This window comes from Monodelphis domestica, chromosome 5 (assembly GCF_027887165.1).
Source record: "Monodelphis domestica isolate mMonDom1 chromosome 5, mMonDom1.pri, whole genome shotgun sequence".
Classification (NCBI taxonomy): domain Eukaryota; kingdom Metazoa; phylum Chordata; class Mammalia; order Didelphimorphia; family Didelphidae; genus Monodelphis; species Monodelphis domestica.
The window spans coordinates 310,891,213-310,906,212 of record NC_077231.1 but is presented as its reverse complement, the minus strand read 5'-3'; the positions used below and the strand labels follow the sequence as shown (position 1 = coordinate 310,906,212).

Sequence of the window (15,000 nt, the reverse complement as noted above, 5' to 3'; positions counted from 1 at the left end):
CGTGGCTTCTATGACTGTCCGGGCTTATTGCAGGGCAGAGCAGCCTGGGAGTCAGAGGACCTGGAATCAAAGTCTGCCCTCAGATGCTTCAGGTTGCTTGGATGACCTTGGTAGGGTCCCTTGAACTCCGTTTCCTCCCTGGACTAGACAGCCTTTCAGATCCCTGGATTTCTGAGTCTTTTGCATTTTTCTGGAGAAGAAGCTTTAGAGGAGTGCTGTGTATCCCCAGGCAAGTCACTTCACTCTCTGAGCTTCAGGCAATGCCCCAGGATGAGAAATGACTGACCCTTTTGGGAAGGGAATGTTCACAGGGAATGTTCAGAGAGAAGGCCCCATCAGTGAAATGACAAATGTCCATTCAGGTTGTTTTCAAATCAACAAACCTTTATTAAACTCCTTCTGGAACCTTGAAATGAGCCCATTTCAGAGCTGAAGATGTCTAGTAATAAGAGCAGGTGTAGACTGGCTCTTGCAGATGAGTGAGTTACAGTTTACACAATGTTTTAGATACTTTTTGTCATTGGAGGCGCACATCCCCCCATTAGGTAGGGATTCCAAACAGGATGACTCCCATTTCAGAGAAGAGGAAACTGAGGCTCCCCTGCAGCAATATGGAGTGACTTCCCCACAGTCCTACAGCAAGAAGTGCTAGAATTCCAAGTTTAACCCATTTTGCTCCATCATCCCCCAGCCAAATAAGTCTATAGAGAGATGGGCCAACTAGGTGGTGCAGTGGGTAGAGCACTGGGCCTGGAATCAGGAAGATGTGAGTTCAAATCCAGCTTTAGACACTTACTAGCTATTTTGGCCCTCACACAGCCTCTGCCTCAGTTTACTCATCTGTAAAATGACACAGAGAAGGAAATGGCAAGCTATTCCTGCATCTTTGGCAAGAAAACCCCCAAAAGGGTCAACAGGAGTTGACCACAACTGAAAATTACTAAATTAACATAATTTTGTTTTAAAAATATTTTTCCATGGTTACATGATTCATGCTCTCTCTCTTCCTTCTTCCTTATCCCTTCCTGGAGCTGACAAGCAGTTCCACTGAGTTATACATTTTTAAATTTTAATTTGATATTTTATTTTTAAAATAGTTTGAAAATGGCTGAGTTAAGAAATTTAGAAGACACAAAACACTTACCACAATGACCTCCTAGTGAAAGTGTGGAATATTGAAATTATGATGAAATTCCCAACTTCCTGAATAGCTCTTACATTATGATAGTGCTATTATTTGAGAACCTGTTGAGATCTTTCTGATGGAAGAAAAGTGGCATTCCCTAGGTTTGCATTCTCCTGGCTGGGGAAGCCAATGCAAATCTCAGTTTCCTCATCTGTAAAATGGGGACAGTTATGCCCATCAAGTAACCGAGTCCCAAGAATTTGGCGAACCTTCAAATACTATCTGAACAGCAGTGGTTGTCATTATCCCTACATTTCTTCACAATGACTAGTCATTGGGTTCACATGTTTTTTCAGTAAAAATGATTGTCTCCATGTTCTAACTGGTGTAGTATGGCACGGTTTTTGTTTCTTCTGGTGATTAAAAGATTTTGCTTTGTTATTTCTGCGATGAGAAAGTTACAGAATGCAACAATAACCAGAAGTCTGCCCCGTGGCCTCAGGTAACTTCGTTTTTTTGTTCCTAGTAGTCCTCCTAATAGTCTGCATTGATGTATAGTGTTGTTGTTTTTTTTAAACCCTCACCTTCCATCTTAGAATCAATATCATGTATTGGTTCCAAGGCAGAAGAGTGGTAAGGGCTAGGCAATGGGGATAAAGTGACTTGCCCAGGGTCACACAACTGGGAAGTGCCTGGGGGCAGATTTGAACCCAGGACCTCCTGTCTCTGGGCCTGGCTCTCAACCCACTGAACTACCCAGCTGCCCCCAATGTGGAGTGTTTTAATGTTTCATCAAGCCCTACTAGCTGATATTGATAGATAGCTCCTTAAGGGCGTCTTTAGCAAATCTGACGACATTTGCTTGCTTTCTGGCATGGTTGCCTGTAAATGGACAGTGAATTTGTTGTTTTTTAGACAGTATAAATCCAGTGGTTAATCTTCCTTTTGGTCCAAAAGGGCATCTGTGATTGGGCCAGATTCTCAGAGATATTGGAAACCATGAGTCAATGTGAGAAGAGATTGGGGCGGCTGAATGATGTGGGAATGAAGTGCTAGTGTTATCTCTGTTTAGCAGATGAGGAAACTGAGGCAGAGGTGAAATGAGGTGCCTAGGTCACACTGCTAGCAAGTGTCTGAGGCTGGATTTGAACTCCGCTCTCCCTGACTCCAGGTCTAGTGTCCCACCTCACTGCCTAATGTGAATGTCTGATATCATTTGGGAGGTGCAGTTCTTGTTAGCTCTGCTTTACAGATGAGGGGGAGATGGGCCGGGCTGAATGCAGAACCGGGCATGTACCGCCGACCTTGCCTACCCTTCACATCCGTCGTGTTTCCTGTGGTTGCTGTGGGTGAGCAGGCCTGTCCCTTTGAAGCTAGTGGGGCCTTACTTGTCGAATCCAGGCCGGCCACTCATGCGCGTGGGCAGCCAGGCCCAGGTCACTCCTTGATTCCGAAGGCCCCCAGAAAGCCTTTTCCCTTGTCCTAGCAGGACTGTTCAATAGAGGGCACCAGAGCACAGATCTTGGATGTCGTTAGCGATTCTGACCCAGTTTGCTTGCTTCCTCGCATGGTTGCCTGTAAACAGAGCCAATTTGTTGTTTTGCAGACAGCCTAAATCCAGTGGTTAACCTTCCCCTGTCCAGAAAGGCATTTACGATTGGGCCGGGCTCCAAGAGACACTGGAAGCCCCGAGCCACTGTGCGAACAGATTGGTGCAGCCGAGGGCTGTTTTCCATCAGGATTGTGGGTATTAAAGCCCCTAACAAAACCCCAGTGAGGAAAGCCAGAGTTTTTACTCGGACTCGTTGAAGGGGGACGTATTTTGTCTCCGTCCAGCTTAAACTGGTGAAGCAAGAGAAGGGCGCACGTTGGGGGGCTTTTGTCTTAACGTCCCCTAACATTTCCCGACGTCCCCAGCTCTCTCCCTGAAAGCCATTCGCAAGGGTGGCTTCTGATGGCTAGAAATGGCTTCCTCAGCTTCCGGGGTGAGACAAGACCAGCTTTATTCCTTCTGGAAAAGGGCCGCAGGGTTGTGCCGGACCCTTCGCAGGCTGGTGTGTTTAGAGTATCCACTGCTTGTTTAACAGCTCCATTCCTTTGGAGACTTTGGACTTTTAGATTCGGCTTATGATGAAATGGGAAGTCTTTAAGAAAAAGCCCAGACTTTCCGGGACGGCGTCTCCTGGTCATCCATCACCCTGCTCGCTCAGGGTTCCCTCCTCAGGGAAAATGGGACTCCTCCCTATTGGCGGCTGTTCTCTGCCTCCCCATGCGATCATGTGTGCGCTTACGTGTTGTAGCCTCTTTCCGCTCAGAAGAATGGAAGCGCTGTGGAGGCAGACGCTTTCCCCTTTTGTCTTTGTCTCCTCAGCACCTGGCGCCCAGCACCAATTGCAGCTTATGCTTGCTGGTTGACAGGTTGTATGCATCCTTTCTGCCCCTCCCTCCACCCCACTCCATTGGGGAATTTGTTTGAGGCTTTGGATTTTTAGATATATATTTTAAAATTTATATATACATATGAAATGGGTGTGGAGTCCCCACGAAGTGTTTAGCATTTTAAAAATACATTAAGCTTTTTTTTTTTTTTAACAATCCCTCACCTTCCGTTTTAGAATCAATACGGTGTATTGGCTCCGAGGCAGAAGAATGGTAAGGGCCAGGCATTGGGGGTTAAGTGACTTGTCCAGGGTCACCCAGCCAGGAAGGATCCGAGGCCAAACTTGAACCCAGGACCTCCATCTCTGGGCCTGGCTCTGAATCCATTGAGTCACCCAGCTGCCCCCCCCCCATTAGATTTTTCTGAGGGTCCCCAGTGCCATCCATTACTCTTGTCATCGGTCACTTCCTATAGGACACCTTTACTCATCCCCATTGGGCAGTACTCTGTCTCCTCAACTGATCATATGTTTGCATGTGGTAGCCCGGTCTTCCACCCAGGATAATGTAAGCTTCCCGAAGACAGGAGGTTTTTCTTTCCGGCTTTGTGAATGATCCTGCTGGTTGGTTGCTATTTTAACCCTTAGCCCCATCCCAGAACAATGTTAGTTCCTCGAAGGCAGGCTGTGTTTAATAGCTTCATAGCTCTAGAGTTATGATCCTGGTCACATTATAGATGGGGAAACTGAGGCAGGAGGGGAAGTGTCTTGCCCAAGGTTCCACAGGTAGGGACAGAGGGAGGATTTGAACTTAGACCCTCGGACTCCCCAAACCAGGGCTCTTTCCACTGGATCATTTTGTCTTTGTCTCTCCAGCACCATTGGGTCCCGGTTGCTTTATGGAAGGTTATGTGGCTGATATAAGATAGCAGGAGGAGAAAAACTCTTCGAGGCTCTGCCTCTGCATGCACAGATTGAGGGAAGCGGGGCAGGCAAGACTGAGATACCCGCCGGCTCTGGAGCCCCGGGCAATGCCCGCTTCCTTCTCGGGTAATTCCTCTCTGGGTTGCCTTTTCCCGCTGATCTCACATAAAAGAAAGGAAGCCGATCTGGGTTTTTGGCCCGTCCTAGTACTTCAGGGCTGCCGCAGTGTTCTCTAAAGCCAGCCTAGTGCCCAGAAGATGGAGCCGCGGGATGCAGCTGCTTCCGAAAAATGGCCTCAGGGGGGTTCCAGCATCCTCCCAGCATCCTCCCAGCATCCTTCCTCCCGGCCCGCCCCACCTCGCCCCGCCCTACGGGCTCCCGAGGCTGCGGCAGGCTCCCTCCGCCGCCTCGCCGGGCCGTCCTGCAGGTGGCGCCATTGAGCGGGAAAGAAGCCCCTGGCCTAATGCAGCCAAAGTAAAGTCAAATTGGAAATTGAATTATAGCCCGGGAGAAGGGACAGTAGCCTTGAGGTTGTGCTCAGCCGGGCTCCCCGAGAGCGCGCTCGCTGGCTGCTCCCATGTGTTAGCTTGCTCGCCAGTTAATAACGGCGCGGAGCAGTTCAAGGCTTGGGCGAATTGCTTTCGACATGAAATAAAGCCAAAATGAATTTGTGTCCGATACCATTGACATTAGTGCTCATTACTGGCGGGTGCGATGCCTCGAACCATCGGAAATCCATTTTAAAGATTGCCCATTATTTTATAAAGAAAATCAAATACATTTCCAACAGCAACAAGGCAGGAAGTACCACGCGGGCAGACTCACTTAGCCGGTCGGGCCGCCAGTGCCGGAAGCCCGGATGAAACTGCCCCCCCCCCCAGCATGCCCGGTAAATGGGGAGGGGCGGCCCTGGCTGGCCCTTCCTCCCTGGGAATAGTGAATGCTCCAGAGCCATTTGCAAATGGGGAAAGGAAACTGCGGCGGGTCAGCCGAGGCCGGCTGGCCTTTGGTGGGGTGGGAGCAGCTTCCTTGGGGCAGGGGCTCCGGGCTGGGAAGGCTTGGCCAGGCTGAACGATCTCGACTGGGCCTTGCTGGGAAGTGGCTCCTTTGGGATGGGCCGCCTTCAGGCTGCTCTGGGGCTCCTCATGGCTCCGTTGGAGGTTCTTTGGGACTCGGGCTGGAAACGAAATCGAGTCCACTTTGGTTTGATGGACAAAATCCCCCAGTGCGGGGGGAGCCGGGGGAGGAGCTGCTTTTTGGTGGCTTCATGCTGGGCTTGGCTAGGGACCTTCGTGGGTGCCCACGTGTTTGGGTCACGTGTTCATGTTGTGGGGATTCCAGGATCCGCCCAGTCCCGCCCTTAGCTTGTACTGTGGGGTCGTAGAGCAGGAGCCGCCTCTGCGCACCTTGTGTGTCTGCAGGCCTGGTCACATGCCCCATGCGGAAATGATCACGTGCCCATTCAAGCACACACAACTTCGTGTTCACACCTTGGCCCTGCCTGGGGCCATGCCGATCCCCGCGGGCTCCAAAGAAGAGAAAACGGACGGTCCAGAAAGAAGCAGAGACTGCCTGCACCCCGGAACTCCCGCTCAGGGCTGTGGGCTGCCAGCGTGCCAGGCCTGCACTCCCTGGATCCGACCGTCTCCTCTGGAGCTCCCCCCAGTCTCCTCCTATGGATCCGCGCAGGCTTCTGAGGAGATAAAATAAGCCCCACCTTCAAGTCTCCCAAAGCAGGGAAGAGAAAGTCGGGTCCACTTGGTGTGCCCGGGAAGCCCGCGTGGGAGACCCGGCTGTCAAGCTTCCTAGTTCCGGCTGGCCACTTCGCTGGTGCCCTCGAACCCATTCCTCCCCCCGTGCTTTACACCAATTGTCGCCCCTTTCTTTGCTCCTCAAGTCAGAGCAGGGTGTCCCGTGCAGGGTCCATCTGATGGCTCAGAGGCTCGGATTCAGTGGGAAAGCCGGAATCATCCCACAAGCCCTGGAGCCTCTGATCGCTCTTCAGGCGGATCTTGGTGGAGGGCAGGAGGGTGAACCTGACCGGTTCGGCAGCCGGGTCCAGCCACGTGTTCAGGGAAAGAGCCTTCAGTTTATTAGCTTGCTGATCAAACAATCCATATCCTGGTGCCAGAAAGAGACGGAAGAAATGTGAAATGCAAATTGTGGCTCCTCGGACAAACCCAGCCAGACTTGATGTGGACACGTGTAAGCACGCTCACACATATCTTCCACATTAAAGCGAATTTAGAAAACATGTCTAAGTGCAAGACACGCCATCCTTCATTGGTGTTTGGGTTAAACGGGGGGCCTGGAGAAATTTGACCCTTCAGGACAGTCTAGCCAGGAAAGATCACGGAGCTGAGCTGGTGCTTCTATTTAGAAGCTTCCTTAAAGGAGAACAAATTTCTACGATTATATAAGCAAAATATTTCTGTAATTGCTCTGCACAGCCGAGGCAGATGGGCAAATCGCAGAAATGCCCTTGGAGTTATTCTCCTAACAGATGTCTTTCTCTATTAGCTTCATGTTTTTACTCACCTAAAATTCCAAATAATTTAATAAAAGTTAACATATGCTATCGTCACCTTAATAGGTATCCGCCTTAATTGTGGGTCTGTTTGCTGGCTGACGGGATCTTCCTCGTGATTTTTTTTAATATGTTTTTATTCTTTGGAGCCCCCCGGTCAGCCATCCATCCCTGCCTCTCCACCTCATGTGTGCCTTTATTTTTGAATAGGATCCTGCAGAATGCCCTTTTGCTCTCGGACAGCCGACTTCACCTCTTCTTACAGAGTCACTTAAGCTCCGAAGATATCGAGGCCTGTGTTTCTGGACAGACAAGATACTCCGTTTCTGAAGCCATTCAGAAGTTTGCTTCTTCCAACAGACGCTTCCCTAAAGAAGATGATGAGGGGGGGGAAAAAGACAATTCTATAGATTATGGCTCCAAAAGGTAATTCCTTCGGATCATTTTTCATACATTATATGTGCATGTGTATTTACATTCCACATATTTGTGTACAGACATACACGCTCTTCACTTTTTTGTTGATGTAAAACTAAGATAATGAAAAAATTAATTGACTGAGATTTTATTGAGCTGTGACAGCTCATCATAGAAGTCTTCACACACACCTCCACACTGAATTAATGAATGCAGTAGAAATTCAATTATCTGCATTCTGATTATGTGAATTTCATTTAGTCAGACTTGAATTATTCGCGTTTAAATTATCTAGCTAAAAAAATATCCAACTGCACTCCAAATGGCTAATTAAAAGTCCAAATTTCCTGTCTCTCTTTGTGACTGGAGATAATTAAAGTTCTCCTCTGTTACTCAGCCTTTGAGTGTGTTGTGAAAACCAATTTCCTCTTTTTATTATTTTTTTCTCTCTCCTTTTTTTTGCAGTTCATCCTCTGGGCTTGGTCACAGTTGTGAAGACAGCAGTCCACATGGATGTAAAACAAGCCCAGCTCTTCAAGAATCCTGAAAAATAATTTTTATGTTACTATCTCAGTAATAGAAAATCATGCCCATGTCACAAGGACAGGGTTGGTTCACAATAGGTACCTCCCAACAGAAAGTCAGGGTGACATGATTGGTGGTGTGCTCTCAAAGCTGTTGCCTTTTTTAAGTTCATTAATGGTTTCCAGTTCAGGGTTTTATGTTGTCTTATTTTGACTAAGGAAAATTCTCTTGGTTATGACTCAGTAAAATTGCAAACACTGAATTTTCAGGATAAGGATGATTGATAAATGAGCCCCTTCTCCAATAGGAAATGATTTGTGTTACTATTTAGGTGTGAATTTAAACTTGTGCGTGTTGTGTAAAACCTTTGGTTTTGTTCAATTAAAAAATCCACTTGGTACATAAACACAGTTTAATCCCAGGATATTGCATTTTCTCCTACATTAACATGTCACTTTCCCCAGCTTTTGAAGCCTGTCATAGGATTTTGTAGTGGATTAATGAGATTTGCTGATATTATGTGGCTCTGTCTCCTACACAGGGCAACAACTCGCATGTTGGTGTGAGTGTGTGTGGCTGACTCAATCCTAGCAAGGGCTGCTCAGCTTTCTAGCCTGCTATTTATTATGCACACAGATGGAAGCCACAGCTTAGCAACGGAGACCTGTGTTCAAATGCTTTTTACTCGAGTGCAAATTCAAATAAACAGGGCGAGCCTCTCTTCATTCTTAGTAAAATATCTTCATGAGCAAAGATCAGCTGAAGCCTCAGATTGGGAGATCCCCAGTCTTTGTTTCTGTCGTCTCTTTGGCTGCCAGAAAGGAATTTATTTTCTTTCAAAACGTGTCATTTCTACACTTGAAATTTCTCAGTATTTCTAGTGGTTGTCGCTAATTTCTTCATTAAATGGAAAGACAGGTCTTAAAAACCAGACAAAAGGTAATGGCTGCCAAAAAGTATTCTGCTAATTTAGGAAATAAGATTAGCTAATTGATTATGCATTAAAAAAAGGCCCATTGATTCCCTTACCCCCTTTAAGGCTCCACTTGAGAAATGTGGCAGTCTGATAAAATATATCCTCGACTAGCCTAAAGATAAACTTTGATTCGATAACTTTCTGGTGACAAAGCACTTTAATAAGATAATGATCCAAATTTCTTCCTTGTCCGACTGTACAAAGTAATCCGTTTCCATTCTGGGCAACTGCCAGGAAGATATTTGGGAATAACTTGTTGCTTCTCTTGGCTATTCCTCCTGGCTAGCCTCCTCTGGAGGCTGGTCAAAGATGCTCGCAGAAGGCTGTTCATTTCAGGAGTGTTTTTGTTATTCTATTATTAATAAACTCCTCATGGAAGGCGAAGGATAGAATTCAAAATAACAGCACAAAACAAAACAAAGCAAAAAACGGAGGACAAGAATTATTCCCTTAATTTTGCTGTCTTGCTTTCTTGTTTGGCCTAAACTCTTATTAGGTTTTTGGTAAGGATCTTGATTTAGTATGTGAGGGCTGTTACTGCATCATGGGAGAGCCATTAATTGAAAACAGGGGGAAAACCCCCCCTAAGATTTAAGAGCTTTCTTAATCACCTTGGTAACGGCGGTGGGGGTAAGAGAAGAAGGAGGGGGTGGCTTGCCATCTAGGTATTAAATTTATTTATTTATTTTTCTTAGCAGTACATATTTGAATTTACAATCACTATTTCAATTTCGGAATATTTTTAGAAAATGTGAGCAGCCGTAAATTTTCATGTTATTTTTAGATCTTGTAACATAAATATCAAAATGTCTATCTTGTAATTTGTTCCATAAGATGTAGTGAATTTTATTTCTAAATTAAATGTGAAGAAATCTAATCTGGTTTATTTGGTTTGTTTCTGAACAAAACAAGAAAATCATTCATTTCTTCATTGAGATCAGAATTTATTTTATTGTTTTCCAAAATTACCTAAAGAATGTTGGCAAATTTATTTCGTTTTCCCAGTTGATTGTTTTGCAGTTAGTTTGGGGATTTTATTTTTAGTTTGGTTATTTTGATTCCTAAACACAGGTTGATAATAAATAACTGATTTCCTGCCAGTCTCATGAATTGATGTCTAAGATAATACTTCTGTTAACCTCTACCCCCCATTTCCCTGCTTTGTTCAAATCTACCGTTATTTACCTGGATTGAATGCCTAGGAAGCTTTCCATGGGGGCAAGGACACTTAGGCAAATTTATAGAGAATAAATGCCATTATGATTATTTTTTTCAAAAGTATTTATCTAAAAATATGCATTAACCAACCTCCCCCCAATACTTGAAAATATTTTATGGATTGCTGGGCGCAGTGGTGCTGTAATGATTAACTTGGAGATTTTGGTTTTTTAGAAAAAGGCAATACTTCCTTTCCCCACCCTTCCTTTTAATTGGTTTATGTGGAACTTGAAGGTTTCCACCATGAAATTCAACGACCTGTTACGCTACTCAAAAGTCCCACATTTAGGACAGTAAATAATATTTCTCCTTAAAATGTTCTGCTTTTAAAATTGCTACCAAAAGGAAAATGCTACCAGGAAATAGCTTGGTATTTTTAAGCTCAGAGCATTTATAAACAATGTCCATTGAGAAAGGTCTAGTGTCACGGTTTTTTCCGAGACTAAGTCACATTTTATTGCATAATTAAATACAAACATACATTTGCAAATGAGTGAAGGCAGATTTCCTTAGCAGTTTTTAGAAATTAAAAAGATGAATTCTGTCTCAATTCTGGATGTATAGCCAACAATCATAATTTTATTTAGAAATCATTTGGTGTTTTTCTTTAGCTCCCTGAAGATGCACCATTATAAAGCCCCAAGGACGTTTCCAGTCCTTGAGCCAAAATGGGATGCAAGGCGGGCCTTTAGATATTTAAGACAAAAACTCTTCCTCCCCTTGCCTTCCCCAGCAAGCCCCTCGTTCCTTATTTTCCCTAACTGAGCATCCTTCCCAATTCAAGTTATTTTGTTGCCACATTTTAAACACAAAGTACCTTTTTCACCCAGGTCCTGGGCGGAAACATTTTTTCCAAGAAAAAAAAATGATTGTTGTTGTTGGCTGGTTTTATTGTGTAGTGGAGCCGGAAGAAAGTTTTTAGGCGAAAAAATAAATGCTGCCGGAATTAAAGTTTTTAGCGACCGCTTGGCAACAGAAGAACCGCTGTCCCTCCGATGATACTCCCTCCGCCCCAAACCCTCGCGAGAAATGATTACAGTTTGTATGATGGAGGTGAGAATTCCAAAATATGTAAATAAGGTAAGAGGGCCAAAAAAAGAAGAAAAAAAAAGCAAGTGTTTACAAAGGCAGCTGGTGGCTCCCTCCGGCAGAAGCAGAGCCGCAAGGCACCACTGTCCCCGGAAGCCAGACCCTACTATGGAGCGTCCTTTCCTGGCAGGAAACTTTCCTTCCTCATTATCCTGACAAGTGCACTCACTGGACAGAAGGGATTTAGCACCCACGACCCTTTCCTCTTTCTGCGGACTCCCTCTGAACCACGGCCTCTGTAGGCCAAAGGCAACAACAGCCCAGGCTCGAGTCCCATTTCCCCTTGCATTTACACTCTGGGGTCTGGTCCCTTTCAGGGGCGCTGCCTGAGGCTTCCTCCTCGGCGGCTGTGCAGCTCCCGCAGCGCAGTTGGGGGCTCCGTCCTGGCCATCTTCTTACCTCCGGGCTCCCCCCCTCCCCCTTGCACTGACTGGGTGCAGGGGCTGCCTCAGTGGCCTGCGCACAAGCTCTCGCGCTCCCTCTGCGTGGGTCTCTCTCTCTGCCCCACACACGCGCGTTCCTCCCTCCTCCCCAGCCTGGGTTCGCGGCGTGTACAGACTCCAGCAGGCTCGAGCTGCTGGGACTGCTTGTCAGGTAACTAGGCAGCCGGCCTTGGCCGGTAACCCATGGCAACCGCCCTGGTAACCCATGGCAACGGCAACAAAAAGGGGAGGGGGAGGAGTGGGAACAACCATGTCCACAAAAAGGCAGCAATTGACTGCGCAGACAGGCTGGGAGCGGGCCTCGGGGGCCCCCCTGCCCGGGATTAAACCCCCCTCGAGCCAGGCCTGGGATGCTTCCTACCCCCGCCCCACCCCATCCTCCCGCTCCAGTCTTTACGGTCGGAGAGCCAGGCTCAGGACGTTAGTGCCCCACCCCCCTTCCTGGGCCACCTCCTCCTGGGCACATCCGGGACGGGGAGGGACTCCCGCCCCACGTTTTGCGGAGGACGGGGACTTGTTTATTCGTGAAAAAGCAGCCCTGCCTGGGGCTGAGCTGGCTGTGTACGTATTTGGGTGCACCTGCATGGCTGTAGCCGTGGGTGTGAGCGGTTGTGAGTGTGCACGTCTGCCCACCCGCGGGCCTGCGCGGGGGTGACTCGGCGTGTCTAGTCCGGGGCCTGCATCTTCACTTTTCCAGAGCGCTGCCGCCATGTTTTCAGGGCCGCCTTGCGTGCGCGCGCCAGTATGGGGCACGGGGCCTCGGCGTGCGCGTGCGCGCTCTTTTGTCTGGCTGGGCCCGGTACAATGTCACGCCTTTGTGTGTGCGTGCACAGGACAGGCGCGCGCGCGCGCGCCGGGCCTGTCCCAGCCTCCTGGGGGTTGCTCCGGGCCCCGGTGCCGCGGAAGCTCTTTGTTCCACCGGGGCTCGGAGCTGGGTTGTCCTCCGCCAGTGTCCCGGCCTCGAGGGTCAGGGTTAGGTGCCCAAGGCCTTAAATCTGGGGTTGGAAAGCCAGGGTCTCTAATGCCCAGTCTGCAGGCATCAGTATTAAAGTCCTCCCTCCCACGCAGGCCCGCTCCCCACGTGCTCCTCCTTTCCTGGGCCGCCCTCCCTTGGAACCCGCCCTCCGATCCGGTTCCAGAAAGATCTTGGCCTTGGGGGCCTCTCCGGGAAGGGGACACCTTTGTCCTTGGCTACAATGTAGCCCTGCTGGGAACCCCCCCCCCCCATTGTCCCAGAAGGCACTGCTTTGGAGGAAATAAGCATCGTTCACTCCCGTGTACGTGTGCGTGCCATGTCAATGTCCGTCTGCACATAGCACACGTCTAGGTTCCGGGTCTCTGCCAAAGGAACCAGCATTTTAGGGCTAACTAGAAAGCTTCCTGGGGGCACAGAACTAAGTAGGTGGCCGAGGAATCATGGGATGGCGGACTGTACGTTGGGGGCCCCTCAGCGGCTCCTAACTGACCTCCCTGCTAGCCTCAAGTCATCCCTTTCTTGCAGCTACCCTCATGGTTTTCCTAAAATATAGGTCCTCGTGCTTCTAGGATCAATGTCATGCCATCTTGATCTCATCCTTTTCTGTTGCCTTTTTTTTAAACCCTCACCTTCCGCCTTAGAAGCGATGCTATGGACTGGCTCCAAGGCAGAAGAGGGATCAGGGCTAGGCCATGGGGGTCAAGTGACTTGTCCAGGGTCACACAGCTGGGAAGTGTCTGAGGCCAGATTTGAACTCTGTTACTCCCATCTCCAGGTCTGGCTCTCCATCCACTGAGCCACCCAGTTGCCCCCTATTGTCTTTCTGTGTATAAATTTTTGTATCCTGCATAATAATAATTATTATTTTTAAATGCTCACCTTCTGTCCTAGAATCAATACTGTGTATTGGTTCCAAGACAGAAGAGGGGCAAAGGCTAGTGTGAATTTCAAAACTACTCAACCCTGTTCAAACCATTCTTTAAAAGATGGGATTTGGCTATTTCCTGATCAATAACAACAGAGATACTTGGAATGACAGAATCAGGTCTTGGAAACTACAATCTCCACCCTACTCAAGGTAACAGGATTTAGGAAGGGCTGCAGCAAAGCTCAAGATTTAATCATTTGAGAATGTGTCCTTCAACAGACATGTGCAAAGGGGACAGACCTCTGGGCGGTCCTGGGTGAAGCTAGAGCCACCATTGGCACAGGTGAGACACAGGAAGTGAGGTAGAGGACAGCTGAGGAGTCTGGGACTTCCTTGGTGGAGGGAGAGTGTGGTGGTTGGAGCCTGGTGCTTAGAGTGGAGGCCCTGAGACTGTTTCTCCATTTTGGTCACGTGAGTGATAGGGACTGATCTCTTTTCTTTGCCTCGGCTATCCAAGGCCTTGGGCCTTTGGCCCAGCCTAAGCAGAGCCGGTATTTAAGCCCTATTCCCTTCTCTGTCTCTCTCTGTCTCTCTCTCTGTCTCTCTCTCTGTCTCTCTCTTTCTCGGTCTCTGTCTCTGTCTCTGTCTCTCTAATACCTTTCTTCCTCCTGTTTGTAATTAAAAACTCCATAAAAGGTTGACTGCTGACTTGAGTTTTCATTTAGGAATTACATAGCTGAATTCCTTGGCGACCTTAAATTAATATATATCAGTCTTTTAATGTGATTTCCATATCACACTAGGCAATGGGGGTGAAGTGACATGTCCAGGGTCACACAGCTAGGATGTGTCTGAGGTCAGATTTGAACCCAGGACCTCCCATCTCTATCCACTGAGCCACCCAGTTGCCCACAATGTGCATCATTATTAGTAAAGTGGGTCCACATTGTGAATTCACAGCCAGGTGGCTCGGTGGATAGAGTCCAGGAGCCTTGAGCTCAAGACCAGCCTTGGATACTTCCTTGCTGGGTGGCTCTGGGCTGGGCTTATTAACCCGGTTCACCTCAGTTTCCTCCTCTGTAAATTGAGCTGGAGAAGGAAATAGCAAAGGGAACAAATCAGTACTGTAGCAAGTCTAGATCATTTTAAACAATTAACTTACAGGGGAGGCCCGTGTCCAGTTGTCTGTTGATAGGAATGTGGGATTGGAAAATTGGGGAGACCCCAACAGCAGCCTGCTGGAACTAAGAAAGTGTCTGTCTGTCCATTCGAGACCTGTGATTCCGTGGGGAGGGAACCTCCTCTACCTCCCCTAGAGACCAAATGAAGATGGCACCGTTTGGTAACAACCAGTAAAATGGGGGAAGAGGGGGGGCTTGACCAGGCTTTCCTGACTCCCAGGCTGCCCTGCGCACCCCCAGGATTACAGGCATAAACATCATACATAATGTGGTAGTCCCAACTCCAAAACTTAACATTTAGTTCCACTCTTTTATTTTTCAGATGAGGAAACTGAGGAAGGCTAGAGTGAAG

The 15,000-nt window shown here is 47.9% G+C and overlaps 1 protein-coding gene across 7 annotated transcripts in view; it reads left to right on the top strand.

Annotated features, from left to right (window-relative positions):
* The window catches only part of SNX10 (sorting nexin 10), a 75,925-nt gene extending 66,175 nt beyond the window's left edge, over positions 1 to 9,750 (top strand). For 6 of the 7 annotated variants that reach the window (XM_056800452.1, XM_056800451.1, XM_056800453.1 and 3 more), the window contains 2 exons: positions 7,166 to 7,381; positions 7,838 to 9,750. In XM_056800452.1, the coding sequence (XP_056656430.1) occupies positions 7,166 to 7,381; positions 7,838 to 7,919 (298 nt within the window). In that variant the 3' untranslated portion in view covers positions 7,920 to 9,750. Of the gene's footprint in view, positions 1 to 4,380; positions 5,107 to 7,165; positions 7,382 to 7,837 lie in introns of those variants that run through there. The other variant, XM_016426503.2, reaches the window with a different exon arrangement.
* The last annotated feature ends 5,250 nt before the right edge of the window (positions 9,751 to 15,000 follow it).